We start from the raw sequence: 19,162 nt of genomic DNA on the forward strand, positions 1-19,162 counted from the left end.
CATTCATAGCAGCAGTTTTCAATGGCACATTTAGGCTGAACGCTGCACTTCAAGTTTTAAACTTTAGCAAACGTGGGAAAAGGGCAATTTACTTACAGTACCGTGTAAAAAAACAGTAATATGATGAATGAGTTCCTGCTCTCCTCAGTAAGCAAATAAAACTTTTGTGCCTAAGGCTGTCTTTTAAAAAGGACTAGCAATGATAGAGCCTGGTTATCCTGTAAGTCTCATAACTCTTTAATTAGTCTGATTACATAACAGGCATACTACTTTGTAGTTTTTCTGCCCTTTGTTTACACTGGCAATCTGGGATTTTCTTCATTTCAACCATTTTTATCATCTTGTGATCTTCCACCACGAAATAGGTCACCCAGCAACTTTGCTGCAGTGTGATCACTCTTGTAGCATTTTCTCTGATTAGTTTATATTTTCAATATTCCTTATTTCTTTTTAGAAAAAGTAGTCTTGGCTCTTTTTTTTTTTTTTTTTTTTAATAATAATGTTCTGCATTGTATAGCTTCTTTTCTTTCACCTAGGTACTGCTGGATATATTCTCTGTTTCTGTGTATGTATTTCTCCATTCCTGTTCTGTTTGATTCATATCTCTGTAATCTGAAGCAACCTTTCAATAGATTGCTGTGTTTTGTTTTGTTTTGTTTTTATTTTTTCCCTCCACTGTGTTATTATTGCATTCTACGTTACTGTAGTACTCAGATGCACCAAACAAAATCTGCACTCCAGTCACTGAATTAACAGACCGGCAGAAACAGATCATGTCCCCTTTCATGTATCATTAAAATAGGTAAGGCAGGAAAAAGGCAGAGAGGAAAGGAAAGCAAAGCAAAGAGGTCAAGTGACTTCCTAAAGGAGACAAAGCTGCTCAGCGCCACAAAAAGAACCTGAGGGCCCAATCCTTCATTGTCCTGGATCTTGTGTTTTGATTTCCAGCTCTGTCTTTATATTCCTTTCTTGTTGCTCTGACACCATTATTCTTTCTGTAAAATTTTTGTAAAAGAAGGGACACACCTACAGCTCTTTTTAACTTGGGCACCTCAGACTTGGAGACTATAACCCTTTTTGCCACAAGTTGAATCATTTCCTACCATCCTGTTAACACCGCTGAGGTGCAGATATGCACAGCCCTTGCTACATTTGTGCTCAGCTGGTTTTTAACCCTCCCCTCTTTGAAGCATCTGAGCATGGCACTGATTGTAAACCTGTAACACTGGGTCTGCTGCTTTTCCTAAGGACTATCTCCCCCCAGCTGCTTTGTCCCACTGACCAACTTCACTTCAGAGGATCTCCTGACTTCCACAGTTTCATTCACTGGTTATAACTGGCTGTTTCAAGGCCTCCTTCCAACACCACCTTTTACACAGACCAGATTTCTCAACCTTGAACTGTCACAAGGCCACCTCAAAAATGATTCCCTTTTGTGAGTTTCCATGGTGGGGGGAGCATTGCTGCTAGAGGTGCATCTAAATGCCTTAGCATCAGCGATGCTATGAGAGAGGGTGTTAGGAGAATCTTATCAAGTAGAGACAGAGTGCTGACGGCATTAAACTAGGATCCTACTTAGTGTCTTTGCTAACTACGGTGCAAAAAGCCTTGGGCCCCTTACCAAGGTCAGTCTCCTAATAAGAGTGTGAGTCTGTCTTGTGAAACTGGTAGATACTGGTCCTGCAGATGGACAAGAGCCAAGGAGCAACTGAGTCTGCACAAAGACAAGATGTCAACTAGCGGTGACAAGGAGGAGTCATCAATCTTCATCCCCATGACCCCTGACGACCACCACCAGAATACACTGCGCAAGTGCAGATGGGAGGAGTTTATGGAGATGATTCCTTGGAACTAATTTTAATACGAAGCAGGGACAGGTTATGAACATGTATAGGCATATTGTGAAACTTCATGCATATGTAACTCTTTACTGCATATAACAAAGGCAAGTTGACACATCAGGTGTGCACAGCTTTGGTGGGATTAACCCCCTGTGCCGCCAAGCACTGAATAAACACACCTACTGTACAATCTTACTGATTGTGGAGTCTGTTTTCTGCAAGTCAGCTAGGGCCCTGCTACCTGCAGCTCTGTAACTTTTCACACCAGCTGCTGTAGCTGTGTTTTCCAGAGCCCCTGTGGCAGTTTTCCCGTGTGCTCCTGTGGGGTTATTCTGGACAAGTTGGTCTCACGCCTTGCACCTGCAAACCCCAATCATAAAATCGCAGAATCACGGAATTGTTAGGGTTGGAAGAGACCTCCAAGATCACCTGGTCCAACCACCCCCCTGCCACCCATATCACCCACTGAACCCTGTCCCTAAGCACCACGTCCAGCCAGTCCTTGGACACCCCCAGGGACGGTGACTCCACCACCTCCCTGTGCAACCCGTCCCAGTGCCTGGCTGCTCTTTCTGAGCAGAAATGGCTCCTCATTGCCAACCTGAACCTCCCCTGGCGCAACTTGAGGCCATTCCCTCTGGTCCTATCACTGGTTATGTGTGAGGGCAGGACCCCATAAGAACAAGAACCACTACTGACGTGCAAAGTGCCTCCTTTTCCTTCACTTCTTGTTTTTCCACATTTTTATTTATACCAGCCACAACACCGCACGCTGAGCAGCACAGCAGCCAACAGCACAGCCGCTCCCTGACGCCCCCCCACCCCCCGCCATGCCCCTGAGGCGATGCGCGGGGCGGCACGGCGCCATGCCCCCCCCCACACACACCACCACAGCCACACGGCGCATGCGCGCCCTCCCCCCGCGGCGCCAGGAGGCGCTGTGCCGTCGGCGGCGCCATGGCGGCCGAGGGGACGGCGGCGGCCGCGCTGCAGGCCGAGGGGGAGCCCGGCGCTGAGGGCTTCGGCGGCTTCGGGCAGCTGCTGGAGGACGAGGAGGGCGAGGACAGCGGCTACGTGCTCTATAGGTGCTGTAGGGACGGGATGAGGTGGGGTGGGGTGGGATAGGACGGGGTGAGGTGCCCCCTGTCCGCCCCGTGACGGGCGCCTCACCTGTGGGGGGATGAGGAGGATGAGGAGGATGAGGAGGATGGGGGGGGGGGGAGGAAGGCGAGGCCCGGGGGGAGGTGGGTGCAGTTATCACTGACCCCCCAGGTAAGTGAATTAAGCGCAGACCCCCAGGAGCGCCCAGCCCAGCCCTGAGGTGACGCTGAGAGCCCTGCACTAAGCCGAGCTCCTCCTCGAAATGCGTTTGCAGGGACAGGAAGGAGTGGGCAGACATCGAGCCGGTCCCGCAGGACGACGGGCCGAACCCTGTGGTCCAGATCATCTACAGCGAGAAGTGTGAGTTGTGAATCTATACACGTATATCCGGGGGAAATACAACGCGATTCAGTTTTTGGCTGTCCTTACCCACTGCTAAAGCAGCGCTAGTGCCGGATAACACATCACATTTCCGTGTTTTGGGTGATATATTTGCCAGAGCGCCTGTCCTGGTAAAAAGAAAGTGATTTGTATCTCGTGTCTTACGGCAGCTGCACGTGGTCTTTGCACCGGGCATCTCTGAAGCTGAGTATTTACGTCAAGTGTTGATAGGCAAGGTTGTACCTTAAAATCATGCAGCCCGAGGACTGTAGCAGACAGTATAGTTCACCCGGTAAGGCATTGCTAGCCCACGTGTTGAAGAGACATGTATGAAATTACTGCATCTGGGGGGATAGTGTGATTAAGCAGCATAAAGCAGATTGTTTGGGATATTTTTCAGATAGTGTGTTTTGAGTACACCAGTGTCGTTAGAGGCTTCAATGAACAGGCATATTGTATCAGTATGTAGCTATCATTTTAAGGAGTTGTACTTAAAGTTACTTCCTACTTCACATACTTCATGGGGGTCATTAACGTTACCCCTTAGTCAGGCCGTTTTCTCACAGCGCTGGGTAAGATGCTGTTCTCTGTCTAGTTCGAGATGTCTATGATTACTTCCGGGCTGTTCTGCAGCGGGATGAGAGAAGTGAAAGAGCTTTCAAGCTAACAGCAGATGCCATTGAGTTAAATGCTGCAAACTACACAGTGTGGTAAGTGATCGCTAAGATTATTACCCAAAATTATTTCTGTTGTCAGTTGATTGCCAACCTCTTACATCTCTGACAATATCGTTGGTATAATTGGGGCACAGCTAGCTGAGTTTATGCGGGGGAATACTGTAGACTCCCATTGAGCTTCTAAAGAAAGCCCATGTTCACTATTTTCCATGTCTAGTATTGATTCACTGCTTTTCATTCATTGTGTTTTGAGGATGTTATCAAGCAAAGTCAGGATTAGCTATAACAAGAATTTCAGCAGGTAAATGATTTAATTTTAAACAACGATGTAACCTTGGCAAAAGGGTGCATATTCCTTCGAGTAACTTCAAGAAGAGGCATCAAAGTATGGTAGTTACTGCTTCAGTCCTAGATAGCTGTATAATACTAAATAGTGCATTTTAAAAAATCTCTCTGGTTAATACCTATATGATAAATAAGCAGTGAATTTCTAATACTCAGAGCAGGACTCTTTAACTCACAAATGCCAGCAAATACCCCTGTTATGCCCACTATCTTGCATAGAATCAGAAAGCCTACATTATTTCAAGCACAAAGGCATGGATTCTGCGATGATGAAATTAGTGTGGGTAGACAGAGGTTGACGTGAAACCTAGGATTTCTGTGATTTTAGATAACATTGTTATAACCAGTCATAATCAAGCTGTCCAGCTTTTCAGTAATTGAATGACTTTTAATAGGACTGGATATGTGACTTAGCTCTTTGCACTTCTTTTAGACTCAGTATCTATATGAAGAACTGCAAAGAAAGGCTCTTTTACGAATTCTAGGAAATTCTAGGAATTCTGGGAAAGTCTGCTGAAGTGTCTGAATGCTTGATTTTTGTACAGGCACTTCCGGAGGGTCCTCCTGCAGTCCTTAGGAAAGGATCTTTATGAGGAGCTTAAGTACATTACAGCTATTATTGAAGACCAACCAAAGAACTATCAAGTCTGGTAAACCACATTTTCTTTTCAGTTCTTAAAGTTTCTACAGATCTTTTGTTGTTGTTGTTGTTTTAATTCTCTAGAATAAGTTGTGCTAATTGATACTAAAGGTTCGTAAGTTGTTTCCTGTGTGTAATACAGTGCCAGTAGCAGAGGAGTAAGATGGAGTTGCAACACTGTCACAGTCAAAGTCCTCTTTAACACTTTGTTCTGAACTCAGTTGTGATATGATAAAAATGTCTTGTTTTCTTTTAACTTAAAATTTTAAGCTGACAAAATAAGTGACAGAAAAATAATGACTGGTGAAAAGGAAAAAAAGAAACACATGAGAAATACAATTGAGGTTTTTTTTTCTTTTAGTGGCTCCTAGAGTTCACTTAGCTATCATAGGGTTTTTTCAAGTGAGGGGAAATAAAGAAAACAGCAGTGTTACAGGAGCACAGAATGGTTGAGGTTGGAAGGGTTCTCTGGGGGTAATCTGGTCCAAACTTACAGCACATTGCTTAGGGCCACGTCCAAAGAGGGAGACTTCATAACCTCCCTGGGCCTGCGTCAGTCACCCACACAGCACAGAAGTGCGTCCTGATTTTCGGATGAAACCTCTTGTGCTCCAGTTTGTGCCCATTGCCTCGTTCTGGTGCTGCGTACCACTGAAAGCAGACTGGCTCCATCCTCTTTCTGCCCTCCCTTCAGGTATTGCCAAGACCCCCCTGAGCTTCCCCTTCTCTAGACTGAAGAGCCCCATCTCTCAGTCTTTCGTCATAGGAGAGGAGAGGTGCTACAGTGCCTTGATCATCCTGGTGGCCCTCCACCGGCCTCTCTCTGGTATGTCCATGTCCCTCTTGTACAGGGGAGCCCACAGCTGGACACCACACTCCAAGTGTGGCCTCACCAGTGCTGAGGAGGAAGGCAGGATCACCTCCCACCACCTGCAGGCAATGCTTTGCCTAGTGCAGCCCAAGACACCATTAGCAATCTCTGCAGCTAGGACACATTGCTGGCTCCTCTTCAACTTGGTTTCCACTGGCACCCCCAGGGCCTTTCTGCAGAGCTGCTTCCCAGCTGTGCAGCCCCAGTGTGTCCTGGAGCCTGGGGGTGTTCCCCCCCAAGTACAGGACTTTACACTTGCCCTTGCTGAACTTTGTGGAGTTCCTGGCATCCCACCTCTCCAGCCCGTCAAGGTCTGGAGGGCTGCAAAGCCCTCTGGTGAGTCAGCCACTGCCCTTGTTCTGCGTCATCTGCAACCTTGCTGTGGGTACACTTCCATCATCCAGATCATTCCTGGAGATGTTAAACAGGGCTGGACCCAGCCGTGACCCCCTGAGGTTTTCCACTCATCACTGGCCTTCAACCTTGTACCACCGCTCACTGACACCCTCTGGCTCCAGTCATTCAGGCAGTTTTCAGTCCACCCCACTGTTTGCTCATCCAGTCCATACTTCAGCAGCTTGTCTTTGACAATCTTACAAGCAGGATGGTACCTCTGTCCTCTGTAGGTTTTGTTTGTGTGTTTGAGGTTGGTCAGGAGTTCCTTGCTTATTTGTCCATGCAGGCCTCCTGGCGTTTTTGCCCTACTTCTCCTTTGTTGGGATGCATCATTCCTGAGGTTGGAGGAGGTGATCCTTCAATACTCACCAGGTTTCTTATGCCCCTCTTCCCTCCAGGGCCTTGTCCCTTGGCACTCTGCTAAGTAGATTCGTGAAAAGGCCAAAGTCTGCTCTCCTGAAGTCCATGTTCGCAATCTTGCTGCGCATTCTCCTTGCTGCCCTCGGGATCTTGAATTCCACCGTTTCCTGCTCACTGCAGCCAAGGCTGCATTTGACCTTTGCATTCCAAACAAGCCCTTCCTTGTTGATGAGAAAGAAGTCCATCGCAGCACCTCATCTCATAGGCTCCTCTACCACTTAGAGGTGGAAATTATCATCAAAGCATTCCAGGAACCTCCTCAACTGTTTATGTCCTGCTGTGGTTTCCTTCTGACAGCTACTGGGTTGGTCAAAGTGCCCCAGTGAGAACCAGGGCTTGTGAACATAAGGCTGCACCTATCCCTCTGTAGAGGGCCTCATCCTCTTGCTCTTTCTGGCCAGGTGGGTTGTAGCAGACCTCAACATCACCTAGCCCTGTCCTCCCTTTAATCCTAATCCATATACTCTATTGGTTCCTCTTCTGTCCCCAAAAAGAGTCCATGTACTCCCGCTGGTTGTTGACATAGAGAGTGACATCCCCTCCTAGTCTCCTTCCATTTCAACACTTAATTGTGGGAGCCATCTCATCATGTTGCTATTACTAGAAAAAATAAGTAGTATGAGAAAAATTAATTTTATTGAAGATACTGGCCATGAATGTTAAAGTGTGAACATGCTACTTCAGGTAATCACAACTTATCTAAAAGGAGGTGATTGGCCAATGTGTTTGTGTAGCTATAGTATTAATTGTTTAGACTTTGTGACAGCATAAGTTTGCATTGTATATTTCTCAGGGACAAGTGGAATGTTTTGGTGTATTTCTTTTACCTAGCCCTTCTTGATGTATTTAGTACAGGTGTTAAATGCTGCTTTAATGTAGACCACACATTCACACAAATTCTTGACTATCCTAAAAATAGTTTCCTATTCTTATCATCAGGCATCACAGACGAGTGCTGGTAGAGTGGCTGCAGGATCCATCCCAAGAGCTTGAGTTCATAGCTGACATTCTTAACCAGGATGCCAAAAATTACCATGCTTGGCAACACAGACAATGGGTTATTCAGGTATTGTATGCATTGAACTGCTTATTCTCTGAATAACCTGCTCACCTTGTGCAGTTTCACATCTTAAATGCACCCTGAATTGCATTCCGCACTTTGTTCCTTAAAGCTGAAGGAAAAAAACAATTGCATTTTAGTGGGTGGCAGAGTTCAGATATCAACCACCTTTTAGCAAGCAAGCTCAAAAATATCTGCTACCAGCTGCTTCCTTTTACTTGTGTGAATTCAATGATGAGCTAATACCATTGTGTGTAACTGAATAACATAGCAAGTTCTTTCTACACCCTTCCTTACTTTTCTTTGAATTTTGTGTTGATTTCTTTTGAAAAGTCCTTGTATCTAACATTCAGAAAGCTTAGTATGAAGTAGAATGTGTTTTTTAAAATAAAACCTTTTCATTGTGGTTTTCTCTCTTCCTTCCCTTTTTGTAGGAGTTCAAGTTATGGGAAAATGAACTGGAATATGTAGACCAGCTTCTGAGGGAGGATGTCAGAAACAACTCTGTTTGGAACCAAAGATACTTTGTAATTTTCAACACCACTGGCTATGATGATCCACCAATCCTAGACAGAGAAGTCCAGTTAGTAATACTGTTCATTCCCACATTAAGCATTCTCCATTATATGCAAGCAAATGAACACCTCTACAGGCCTCGACAGTTGTGGGCTTGGTTTTTTTTTTTTTTTGGTTTTAAAGTAGTATTTGGGCTCCCTCATAGATGGTAGATCAAGTGTTAGTGCACATATAGACGTGTTCAGTGCCACTGACTTACCAGCTGGCTGGCTGTCCTTAACCTTGACAAGCTACCCTGGCTTTAGGTACAAACTGGGCGACGAGAGGCTGGAGAGCAGCCCTGCAGAGAGGGTCTGGGGGTTGTGGCTGACAGCAGGCTGAATATGAGCCAGCAGTGTGCCCTGGCAGCCAGGAGGGCCAACCGTATCCTGGGGTGCATCAAGCACAGCATCGCTAGTCAGTCAAGAGAAGGGATTGTCCCGCTCTGCTCTGTGCTGGTGCGGCCTCACCTCAAGTACTGTGTGCAGTTCTGGGCACCACCGAACAAAAAGGATGTGAAACTATTGGAGAGTGTCCAGAGGAGGGCAATGAAGATGGTGAAGGGCCTAGAGGGGAAGACGTATGAGGAGCGGCTGAGGGCACTGGGCCTGTTCAGCCTGGAGAAGAGGAGGCTGAGGGGGAACCTCATCGCTGTCTACAACTTCCTCACAAGGGGGAGTGGAGAGGCAGGTGACCTATTCTCTGTAAACACCAGTGATGGGACCCACGGGAATGGTGTTAAGATGAGACAGGAGAAGTTTAGGCTGGACATCAGAAAGAGGTTCTGCACCCAGAGGGGTGCAGAACACCTGGCAGTACTGTGGAAAAGGCAGTAGGTAGAGGCTGTTTTGTGAAGACGAAACGTGGCTTTGCACCTGTATGGCCGGTGCCTATTCTTGCTTTGTTCTTAGTGGAGTTATCTAACTGCTGTTCTAACAGAACCTGCACCAGAAGGCTCTGATCTGAGTGCTCAGGCTGCCCCTTTCTATGGGGCTTGCTCAGAGGTAGCCTCTTAAAGGAAGTTGTGCAAATAGGTACAGAACCATACTATATCTAATGATATCAAAATAGTTCACAGTGGGCTTCTGTGACCCTAGCTCTTTTCTGACCCTTGCCATTTGAATTCAGACTTGATGAACATAGAGACACACGTTAGTCATTTAGCATACCAGGGGAGTATATGATGTTGTTTCTTAGCATTAACACTCATCATTTTAACACTCATATTTTGTTAATGTATAAACTGCAACAAACGGAAACACTTAAGAATTTAAAACAATTACAGTAATATCTGCCTCTTTGAGGCCTCTGGAGAACAAGTCTTACGAGGAGCGGCTGAGGGAGCTGGGCTTGTTCAGCCTGGAGAAAAGGAGGCTCAGGGGCGACCTTATCGCTCTCTACAGGTACCTTAAAGGAGGCTGTAGCGAGGTGGGGGTTGGTCTGTTCTCCCACGTGCCTGGTGACAGGACGAGGGGGAATGGGCCAGGGGAGTTTTAGGTTAGATGTTAGGAAGAACTTCTTTACCGAAAGGGTTGTGAGGCATTGGAACGGGCTGCCCAGGGAGGTGGTGGAGTCACCATCCCTGGAAGTCTTTAAAAGACGTTTAGATGTAGAGCTTAGGGATATGGTTTAGTGGGGACTGTTAGTGTTAGGTTAGAGGTTGGACTCGATGATCTTGAGGTCTCTTCCAACCTAGAAATTCTGTGATTCTGTAATGATATTGCAAGACATTTTTGATCTGTAAACTAGCTGAGGTGATCTGTGAAAAGATTCCGAAATACAAACTGGAGGGATATGCCTGGGAGTATCTGAGCACATTCAGGCAATTTCTAACAGAATTGTTAGTGTCTGCATTCATGAACTGTTTTCTTTTTCTCACAGATACACTCTTGAGATGATCACAGCAGTGCCACATAATGAGAGTGCTTGGAACTATTTAAAAGGGTGAGCATCCTTTGTAGTGGAAAGAGAGTTTCTATGAAAGGAAGGTGCCTTAAACTATGACTCCTCATGCCTTGTGCCTAGCTTTTCACTGGAAAAAGCTTGTTGCTATGCATTCTAGGGTTGTGTGCTTAAACTGACAGGCAAAACCTTCACAATGGTATGATACGTAATTTCTCCGTAACTTTCTGCTAAGTTTCTGGCCCTCTAGTTCATGTAGGAGGACTGCAAGGACTTCTGGAGAGTAGACCTGTAATTTTATTGGCTCCAGAGCATAGAGTAGAAAGTAACAAGCATGCTTTCAGTATACTTTCTGTTGAGTTGGGCCTAACTCTGCTAGCTTACTACAGCATTAAGCTATATTATTGCTGCATTATAATTACACTGCATACTTACTGCCTTGCTCGTATTTGTTCCTTTATTTCAAAATTGATCTCCAAATAAAGGAGTTATAACTAAACTGTAATTCTTCACAGCAGATATCCTAGCATTATGTTTGAAGTCTTTTGGCCTCTGTTCCAGGATTCTACAGGATCATGGTCTTTCTAAATATCCATATCTGCTCGATCAACTGTTGAGTTTACAGCCCAGCCACAGTTCGCCCTATCTGATTGCCTTTCTTGTGGACATCTATGAAGATATGCTTGAAAACCAGTGTGATAACAAGGAAGAAACACTAAACAAGGCATTAGAGGTACATTTGGAGAGCTTGGGTTTGCTTTCAGGGATGCTGTCTATTGCTCTCATTTTATATTCAGTCAAAATGGATTAGTTTTTGTAAATGGAACAGGTCACTTGTTAATCACAGCAGCACTATGAAGAGTTGGACACAAGAGTCTTGTTTATTTATCCATAAACAGTAACTCACCAGTTACTAAGCCACTGTAATTTTTCTTCACCAGGTAGTAAAGGAAGGTTTCTAATACCACCTGCTGAAGAAGATAAATGTTTGAATAAGAGAAGTTTCCAGCGGTAGTTTTGTAGCATAAACTCTTTCTTTTTAGTCTGTAGGTTAGGGAGTTTTGTTCTCATCCTGTCTGTATTTGATTGGATGCTCAAGCTCCCTTTGCACTTCTTAGTTATTTCTAAGACAAATGATGGAATTAGCTTAAAACAGCAGATGCTAGGAATGTCAGTAAGGAGTGTTGGGCACCATTCCTCACAGAGAATAAATGATTACTAGCAGCGTTGTTTATCTCCCTTGCTTCATATTTGGGAAATCCAGTGTCTTGCAGTGTAGTTTTATAAGAATACTTTTTTCACTTTCTTTGGGACAGATTGGAACTCAGTGTGATTAGAGCTGCAGTTCTTGCCTGGAGTCTCTGTGTTCTGACATCGTTCTCTCTTAACAATTTTCCATTGTTGTATTCCAAGACCAGAGTCTAAATATACATAGCTGTATCTCCGTCCCTTAATACTATTTCACTGAGTTTGGTTTCTTCATATATTCAGGCATTGAAGCTGCTATTTCTGCACTTTGGTTCACTAAGAAAGGCAATGTCATCTGCACAGTAAGGGAATTGACCAGAATGTTTGTGGGTAGTGTGCATACCATATGTGTTTTATACATCATGTCCTGTGAGTAGGGTTGAATTACACCCAGCTGTTCACCCAGTTGAGAATAAAACAAAAGTCAGGACATGTACCTGTATTGAGCACCAGCTCTAAGTTGTGGGAGGGGATCACTGCCTTGCATTGAGAACCCTTTCAGGACAGTCTGCTGAGAGCAAAAACAACAAAATATCACCTGTCCGTTCATCTAGAGTACTGGAGAATCAAAAGTGGATTCACTTTTGTTCCTCCACTTTTTTAAACCGAGTGGTTTATAACCTATTGTTTTGTCAAGGGACGCCGTATTACACTATAGGCTGAACAGTCTGGGGTAGATGCAAACCATAGGCAGAGGAAGCAGCAGCAACTGAAATAGGACTGGAGATTTTTGTGCACTGTCAGGCTGATTAACTGCTGTTTGGAGCTGGCATCAATTTGAAGTCCTTGTACATCTGGAAAAAAAAACCAACACTTGTGAATAAAACTGTATTGCTAAAAAGTATCTATAAAACTAGCTGACCCATCCTTTGACTGTATTTTGTAAAGATAATTAAACTTCTGGTATAACACTGCAATCTCTCAATTTTCTTTCTTAGCTCTGTGAAATTCTGGCTAAAGAAAAAGACACCATCCGAAAGGAGTACTGGAGATACATTGGAAGATCCCTTAAGAACAAGCACAGCGCCGACGCTGAATAGAGCACACTGACAGACAAGCAGCAGTAACTGAACGTGGAAGAAGCTGTGTTAAGCTCTCGACCTGCTGTAAAAGAGTACTAAGTAGAGGACATCAACTAGTGTAAAAGCCAGTGTAGTATTCCCCTGGCCAAAGAGGTTTTGCTGCAAAGAAGAAGTGCAGAGCGCAGTACAGGCTCTTGGGTCACCGCTGCTACTGGTGATAGATAGCTCTGGTGCTGCAGAGAAATATAATTAAGGCTTAATTATTTAAATGTACCAAATACAGGATTTATTTCATCATAGGACATATATAAAGCTGTATGTGCTATTTCATCATAGGAAATACATAAAGCTGTATGTGGTGCTTCATCATAGGAAATATATAAAGCTGTATGTGCTATTTATAAAGCACTAAACCAGTTTCTTACATGTAGGCTTATCCACTTGCTGTTCCTAACAGCCATATCAGGTGCTGCAGTAATGACTGCAAGTAACACTAGGCATGGATGGTATAAAGTAACCTGCTTCAGATTAGTGCAAGTAGGTGCTCTAGTTGCCTGTCGTGGGCGCAGCTGTGCAGCATTAGCAGCATGTGCTATTGCACGCAACTAACACCAACTGTCATTTTGAATAAAAACAGATAACTTAAAGTGTTCGTCTGAAATTTTTTGTGATTTTTTTTTTCATATTTGGATGTGCATTGTTCTTCTCAGGTGCTAGCAGAGATAAAAGCAGAATATCCCCTTTAGGTGCACTGGACACTATTGCGTCGATGTGTCTTTTGCACTGGTGTATTCATATCACAGTACTTCTAAATATCCTTGAATTCTTGTCTGCACGTCACAAAGAATGGTTTGGGGACCCAAAGATTTGCTTATTTTTTTCTTTAAATTCTGTTCGGACAAGTGAAAATCTGAAATTTTGTTGTTGGTTTTGTTGGTTTTTTTTGTTTGATTGTGGGTGGGTGCTTTGTTTTTTTTTTTTTTTGTCTTTCTGTTTTTTTTGTGTGTGTGTGTTCATGGTGGGTAGTTTTTGTCTTCATCCTTTGTAATCAGAGAAGTCTAAAGTCATGCATCAGAAGTGGTTGTAGCTAACTGATTATGCTATATATCTTTACGTGGCTGGAAAGGAGGGAACACTTATTGCAGACCTGCATTAAATGCCTTGACCTTGTTTCTGTAGGCTTTTCATGTCTTTTCCATGGAAATATTCAGCCAAAAAATATTTTTCCTTGCAGTTGTGAAAGATGCAAGATGGCTGAAATACAGAAGTGCAAAGGTGGTGCATACCTGTACAGAAGCTTGTTTTCAGTAAATGACTATTGTAAATTTTGTTCTTAGCATAGTGTGCTTGTCTGATAAGCAGTATTTTCTTGCAAATTATCATGCAAGGAACAAGTAATAGTATTTATTTCATAATATGAACAGTCTTTCTGATACTGTTAAAAGCTGCTGCCATAATTAAACAGTAGTGGAGATTATTTCAGGAGCTTGAAATATGTTGATTCTGTGTATTCTTCAGATTTAAAACTACTCACAGGAAATTGAGTTAGTACATACAATCCACGTACTACCTTTAATGTCTTGCCACTTTTCCAGAAGTAGAAAAAGCATTTTGTCATGACACATGAATGTTAAAAGTGAACATGAGCTTCAGACTTCTGGAGATTTATCTGCTGTATATGTATTTTTTTACCACAGTTGAAGTTCCAGCATAAAACAAAAAAATGTATGTTTCTACTCAGATAAATTGTTCCTAACAGAAACGACACTAAGTTTGTAATTCTACACAGACAGAAGTATGTTCAAGGACTTTAGGGCAAAGTAATGTATTTGCCATTGACAGTCAAGAAAGCTCACAGAGGTGCAACACAAATGCAACTATTAAAAAAAAATCATAAATCAAGAGGGAACAGAGAAGTGGTTTTGTCTCTCCATATGATGTTACAAAGTTCCCACAGTTCTTATAAACACAGTTTGATAATGAGTAAGGCAAAGGATTCTTTCTAGACACCAGCATGAGTTTCAGACAAAATTATTAATCTAATGTAAGATGATGAACTGTGTCTGCTGGGACAGTACTTCCACACGTGACCTCCTGTGTCTGACAAAATAGCTTAGATACGGCCATTATTGTGCTTCTCTGTCAGTGGGGTGCTCTGGCAGGTCTTGCAGATTGTTATCTTATGGTGTGGTCAACTTCTGGCCTCCTATTTCATGGAAATGATTTCTAGAAGTAATCAATGAGCTGTCATTATCTGGTGACAATGTTAACAGGGTTTTATACTAGTTATACAAGCAAGTATCCTTTTCTCCAATAGCTAATTTTACCAAAATAGGAATAATACACTCAAAAAATGTACTGTAACAGGAAAAAAAAAAATCTTGGCTCAAGTAAAAAGCACATGATCAAACAAATCGTGCAAGTGCTAAGAGACCAGGCTAGAGTCCAGTTAAAAAAATATATATAAATAAAAATAACAAGGCAATACATTTACCAGAAATGGTTAGTGTTTTGTTGTTGTTTTGTTTGTTTGTTTTGTTTTTTGTTTTCTTTCTAATGGTTTGTTTGTTTTGGTTTTTGTTTTCTTTCTAATGGTTGTGTTTATTCCTATTCTGACTGTAAGGCAGCTCTAAAATTCTTTTCAAAAGACACCTTGGTTCTGTTGTAGCCAACCACACCCAGAAATACTGAGCTGTCAAAACTGTGAAAATGACAGGCTCCCCAGCCAGCTAGCAACTGCAGCTACCAAGCCTTCAATTTTAAAAATGTCTGAGGCAGAATCTTTCTCATAGAAGCGAGAGCTTGACAAAGCATATAAGCTATAGAGAGCAGGATCTTACAGTAGGAAGTGTTAGAGGACTAACCGATCAGCATTGCTACTGACTGCTGTGATCAGGGAAAACAAAACTGCTTTATCGTAGATGTTTGTCTGTACAAGAAAACTTACGGTTGTAACTGATTGTATGTAGTGGTGTGACTCTTGTGTACTGAATTTTACTACTGAAGAGCTGTGTCAATGGAAAAAGTGATTGGTACAACTGTCCCTTGTAAATCTGTGTTACTGGAACCTCAAGTGAAATACAGAGAACTATTAAAGCACGTGAAATAATTTCCTATACCTACTTTCGTCAGAGTCTGATGTTATTATTGCCTTGGTCTAGCTGTGTCTATCTGTCTAAGCCCTCACAGACTTGCATCTTATTGTCAGTGCAATTTGGCTGACAAAACTGTGCAATTCCTTCCTAATCTATTCAGTACAAAGCCACCTCAACTAGCACAACACGCTTTATCAGTTGCTGTCTAGCTGTGCTGAGACAGATTAGGAGCACGCTGTTCTGCTGGATCTTCTGTGGGAGCAATATTCTTCTCCAGCAGGGAAGCATTAAGGTTTCTAATCACTCCGGCCATGCAAAACACTTCAGCCCAAGCACTAGCAGGCAATTCATAGAGTGCGGTGGTGACAATGGGCCTGTGGAGAGCTGTGCCCCTACAAGAGCGCAGAGAGGTTTAAAGCTGCTGCGGCTTTTAGAACAAAGGGGTAAAGAAACAATGTGATGTGATGGTGTGGGATCACACAAAGGCTTTGCAAATGCTGGTGCGACTTGGCTATGTGCAGATTCAAATAGGCAGTGGAGACACTGCAGCTGCAGTTTTTCTGCCTCGTGCATGTGAATGAAGAGAGAATGTCTTTATTAACGCCTTGAGCCACATGTCGCAGATGTTGTCACAGATACAGCCTAGTGGGTGCAATTCGATGAAAAATGTTCCTCAGCTGAGCCCTCGTCCTCTCCTGAACATCTGTGTCTTGTGCAATTGTTGGCATTCTGGGATAAGGCTTTGAAGTTTCCATTTAAGTCTCCGGTTTTGCTGGTGATTCCCCTGCATCTGCTTGGGTGGCAGCAGGTTTCCCTTGTATATCTTCTGCTTAGCACAAGTTGTTTTGGAAAACCTGGGCAAGCCGATGTTTGGCTGAGTTTTAGCAATCCTGCAAATGTGGCAGCACAGCTTTTTACTTTCATTCCAGCCATAATAAATATCCCGCAGGGGTTAGTTTTTCTTGCAAATGACCGTATCTATTAAGTACTTCAACTTGAAAATACTTCATCTCCCTGCAAGGCTGTACTGGCAGGCTTTGGGTACAACACATTCCAACAGCAAAGGGTACAAAATTGCATTTGAACATAATATCTGTATCGCTTCTGTTCTATAACTGGTCTTTCCCAGAATCCTGGGCAGTTTGTACTGGTCTCTGTGATTCAGGTCATGAATTTAAAGTTTAAAAGCTAGTTTAAAGGACTCTGTGTATGTTTAGATAAGTACAGTCTGTATAGGTGTCTATTTAAGGCAGACGAACAGCGGATGAAATCTCCAAAGTAGAGAATGGAAATCTGTAGACAACCAGCTGTTTGTTTCCACAATAGGTTATCTAATACTGAAATGTTCAAGTAAGGATGGTCTGTACCTAGCACAAGTCACACTGCAAAAGTGACACAGTCATATTCTCCATTCATTTCTTCTCTGCTCTTGGTATCTTTTCATTTCAGTGCATCAGTCGGCTTAACAGCATAACGTCCTTCAGATACAAGACGCTTTGAAAATCAGGAGCCTATTTCGGGACAAGAAATGATGCTGTTGACGCTGCTGGGAGAGGATCAGTTCTACAGATTCTGTGCCTCCTTGTGCCTGCTCTTGAGAAGGAAAAAAAAAAAAAAAAAAAGAGGACAGGACAGGACAGGAGAGATTACTAGATTTAGATGGCAATAACACTTTAGGATGTCCAGGTATCTATGTAGGCTGTCCTATGCAAACTCCGTTCAGCTGAGACGCCATGGGATGTGTGTGCTTGTAAGGTTTTAGCTTTGGGAAATCAAAATCCTTGCCTTTTCCTTTTCCTCTGGTGTGCAGCGGGGAAAGCCGGCGTTAGTCACTAGGTGGCAGTGTGAAATTCCCCCTGGGTTTACGGTCTCGGGCTGTGTGCAGGCAGCAGGAGGTGTAACAGGGACCCCCCCGGTTTTTTTCTCAGTGCAACGCAATTAATTTCACACCTGCTAGTTAAGCACGGGAGAGCAGCTGCTCGGTAAGCGAATACACAGCACCGCAGAGGGCTCAAGCACCACAAGTACTCTGGCAAAGGCCCTGTGGTCATCTTCAGCAAAAACCAGCGGTGTTAATTGGAGACCACTTTTTAATTAACCGAAGTGATGCAGAGGATTTCCTTGCTGCCCCTGACCGCGGACAGCTGATGCCGGATTTGTTCTCTGTTGACTCCTGGTGTTCCAAAATAAACGGGTGACTAAGCCCCTCTGCTCGGAGGGTGGGTTTTGTGGTCAGTTGGCAACTTCTGTAGACATGCCTCCAGCTCGAGTCACATCTTCAAGCACCTTCAAAAGCTGGGAGGTTTTGTCTCACTAAAAACAGCCTTAATGTGGCAAGTTTCTTTAGTCTCTCTGCGACAGAGGGATGGGCATTGCCAGCCGTTTTTGTCAATAGTGGTTGAAGGCAGAGGATTTGCCTCTGCTTCTTGCAAGTCAAGGGACGTTTTGGGGCTCCTGAAGAAACAGAGGGTGCTATTGTAGGTCCCAAAGTGCTTTCACTGCTTGTCAGGAAGCATGACCAAGGACCTCAGTGAAGGAGAGCAAAGACACACCCCTCTTCCTGGCCCATATGTTTGTCAAAACTCAGTCTTGTGAGCTGCCACCACCTGTAAAGCTGGCTCTGGTGCTTCTGCCAGTGAAAGGCTGCCACATCTGTACTGCTTGTGAGCAGGGATCTTGCTATTAGAGAAGAGGTCTTGCAGTGTCTGGACTTCTTGAATTCTCTCTCTCTCTCTTTTTTTTTTTTTTCCAAGTACTTTATTGTTTTCCTAATCTGTCCTGTCTGTTGTGTAAGTCATCTCTCCAGCAGACTCAAAAAAAAAAGCTCTAAAAAATACTTGGGATGCTACCAAGAAGCTTTAGGAGTGGAAGAGAAAAGGAAAAGTGGGCTGCGTTCATACTGTTGATGCACAAGCCCTTTTCTACCCCTTCTGGCAAAGCCTGTCACAGAACAAGAAGATGGCAGATAGATAACCTTCTTCTCTTATCAGATTCAAGATTACATACATCTGTCCCTGCTCCAGCTTACAGCTACACCTTGAATGTGAGTTTGCTCATGGCCTTACTAAAGGATAATGAAAATACACTGTCTCTGTACATCATCGTGTGAGGTGTTCACTGGCTCTGCTAACTGCCTCTTGCATTGACAGTTTCTCTACTGCAAATTGAGCCAAAATGACCGCTTTTGGGCACCAACCTGTAGTCCCTGTGCATAGCAGGTGCGAAGGGCTCTCAGTCACAGTAACCCTTTGCAGCACCTTGCCAGCCCTCTGCTGCCTGATAGAGGCAGTGCCAACCACCTCGCTCAGTCTTTTTAGAGGTCTGGGCCACAAAGGCTGAGCTCTGCTGAAAGTTTCAATAAATCGAGTGTTCAGTATTTTAAATGGGCAAAGAAGAACCCAAAACATGCATTTTTGAAAGCACATTTTCAAACGTAATGTTGATCATTCTTTAACTGAAAAATAAAAAAACTTGTAAATTTAGAATAGAAAACTGATTGGCTTCTGATATTGAGTGCAAATGAATGAGAGAGATCTGTTTTAGGTAAGACCTCAATTTTTATTAGAAGGAGATGTCTGGACAAAGCCCCCCAAAGTGTGTGAGTTCTA

The 19,162-nt window shown here is 43.6% G+C and overlaps 1 protein-coding gene across 1 annotated transcript; it reads left to right on the forward strand.

The window, feature by feature from the left end:
- Window positions 1-2,747: 2,747 nt before the first annotated feature.
- On the forward strand, window positions 2,748-15,577 carry FNTA (farnesyltransferase, CAAX box, subunit alpha). Its single transcript, XM_038170902.2, has 9 exons — window positions 2,748-2,926; window positions 3,217-3,302; window positions 3,919-4,033; window positions 4,891-4,995; window positions 7,612-7,738; window positions 8,167-8,315; window positions 10,169-10,231; window positions 10,751-10,922; window positions 12,376-15,577. The coding sequence occupies exons 1-9, from the start codon at window positions 2,799-2,801 to the stop codon at window positions 12,475-12,477; spliced, it is 1,047 nt and encodes a 348-aa protein (XP_038026830.1). The 5' UTR covers window positions 2,748-2,798; the 3' UTR covers window positions 12,478-15,577.
- The last annotated feature ends 3,585 nt before the right edge of the window (window positions 15,578-19,162 follow it).

This window comes from Anas platyrhynchos, chromosome Z, assembly GCF_047663525.1.
Source record: "Anas platyrhynchos isolate ZD024472 breed Pekin duck chromosome Z, IASCAAS_PekinDuck_T2T, whole genome shotgun sequence".
Lineage (NCBI taxonomy): Eukaryota > Metazoa > Chordata > Aves > Anseriformes > Anatidae > Anas > Anas platyrhynchos.

Coding starts and splice junctions, on each gene's coding strand:
- FNTA (XM_038170902.2), top strand. CDS start 2,799: ATGGCGGCCGAGGGGACGGCGGCGGCCGCGCTGCAGGCCGAGGGGGAG. Junction 3,303..3,918: donor GATCATCTACAGCGAGAAGT/GTGAGTTGTGAA, acceptor TTCTCTGTCTAG/TTCGAGATGTCTATGATTAC. Junction 8,316..10,168: donor ATCCTAGACAGAGAAGTCCA/GTTAGTAATACT, acceptor TTTTTCTCACAG/ATACACTCTTGAGATGATCA.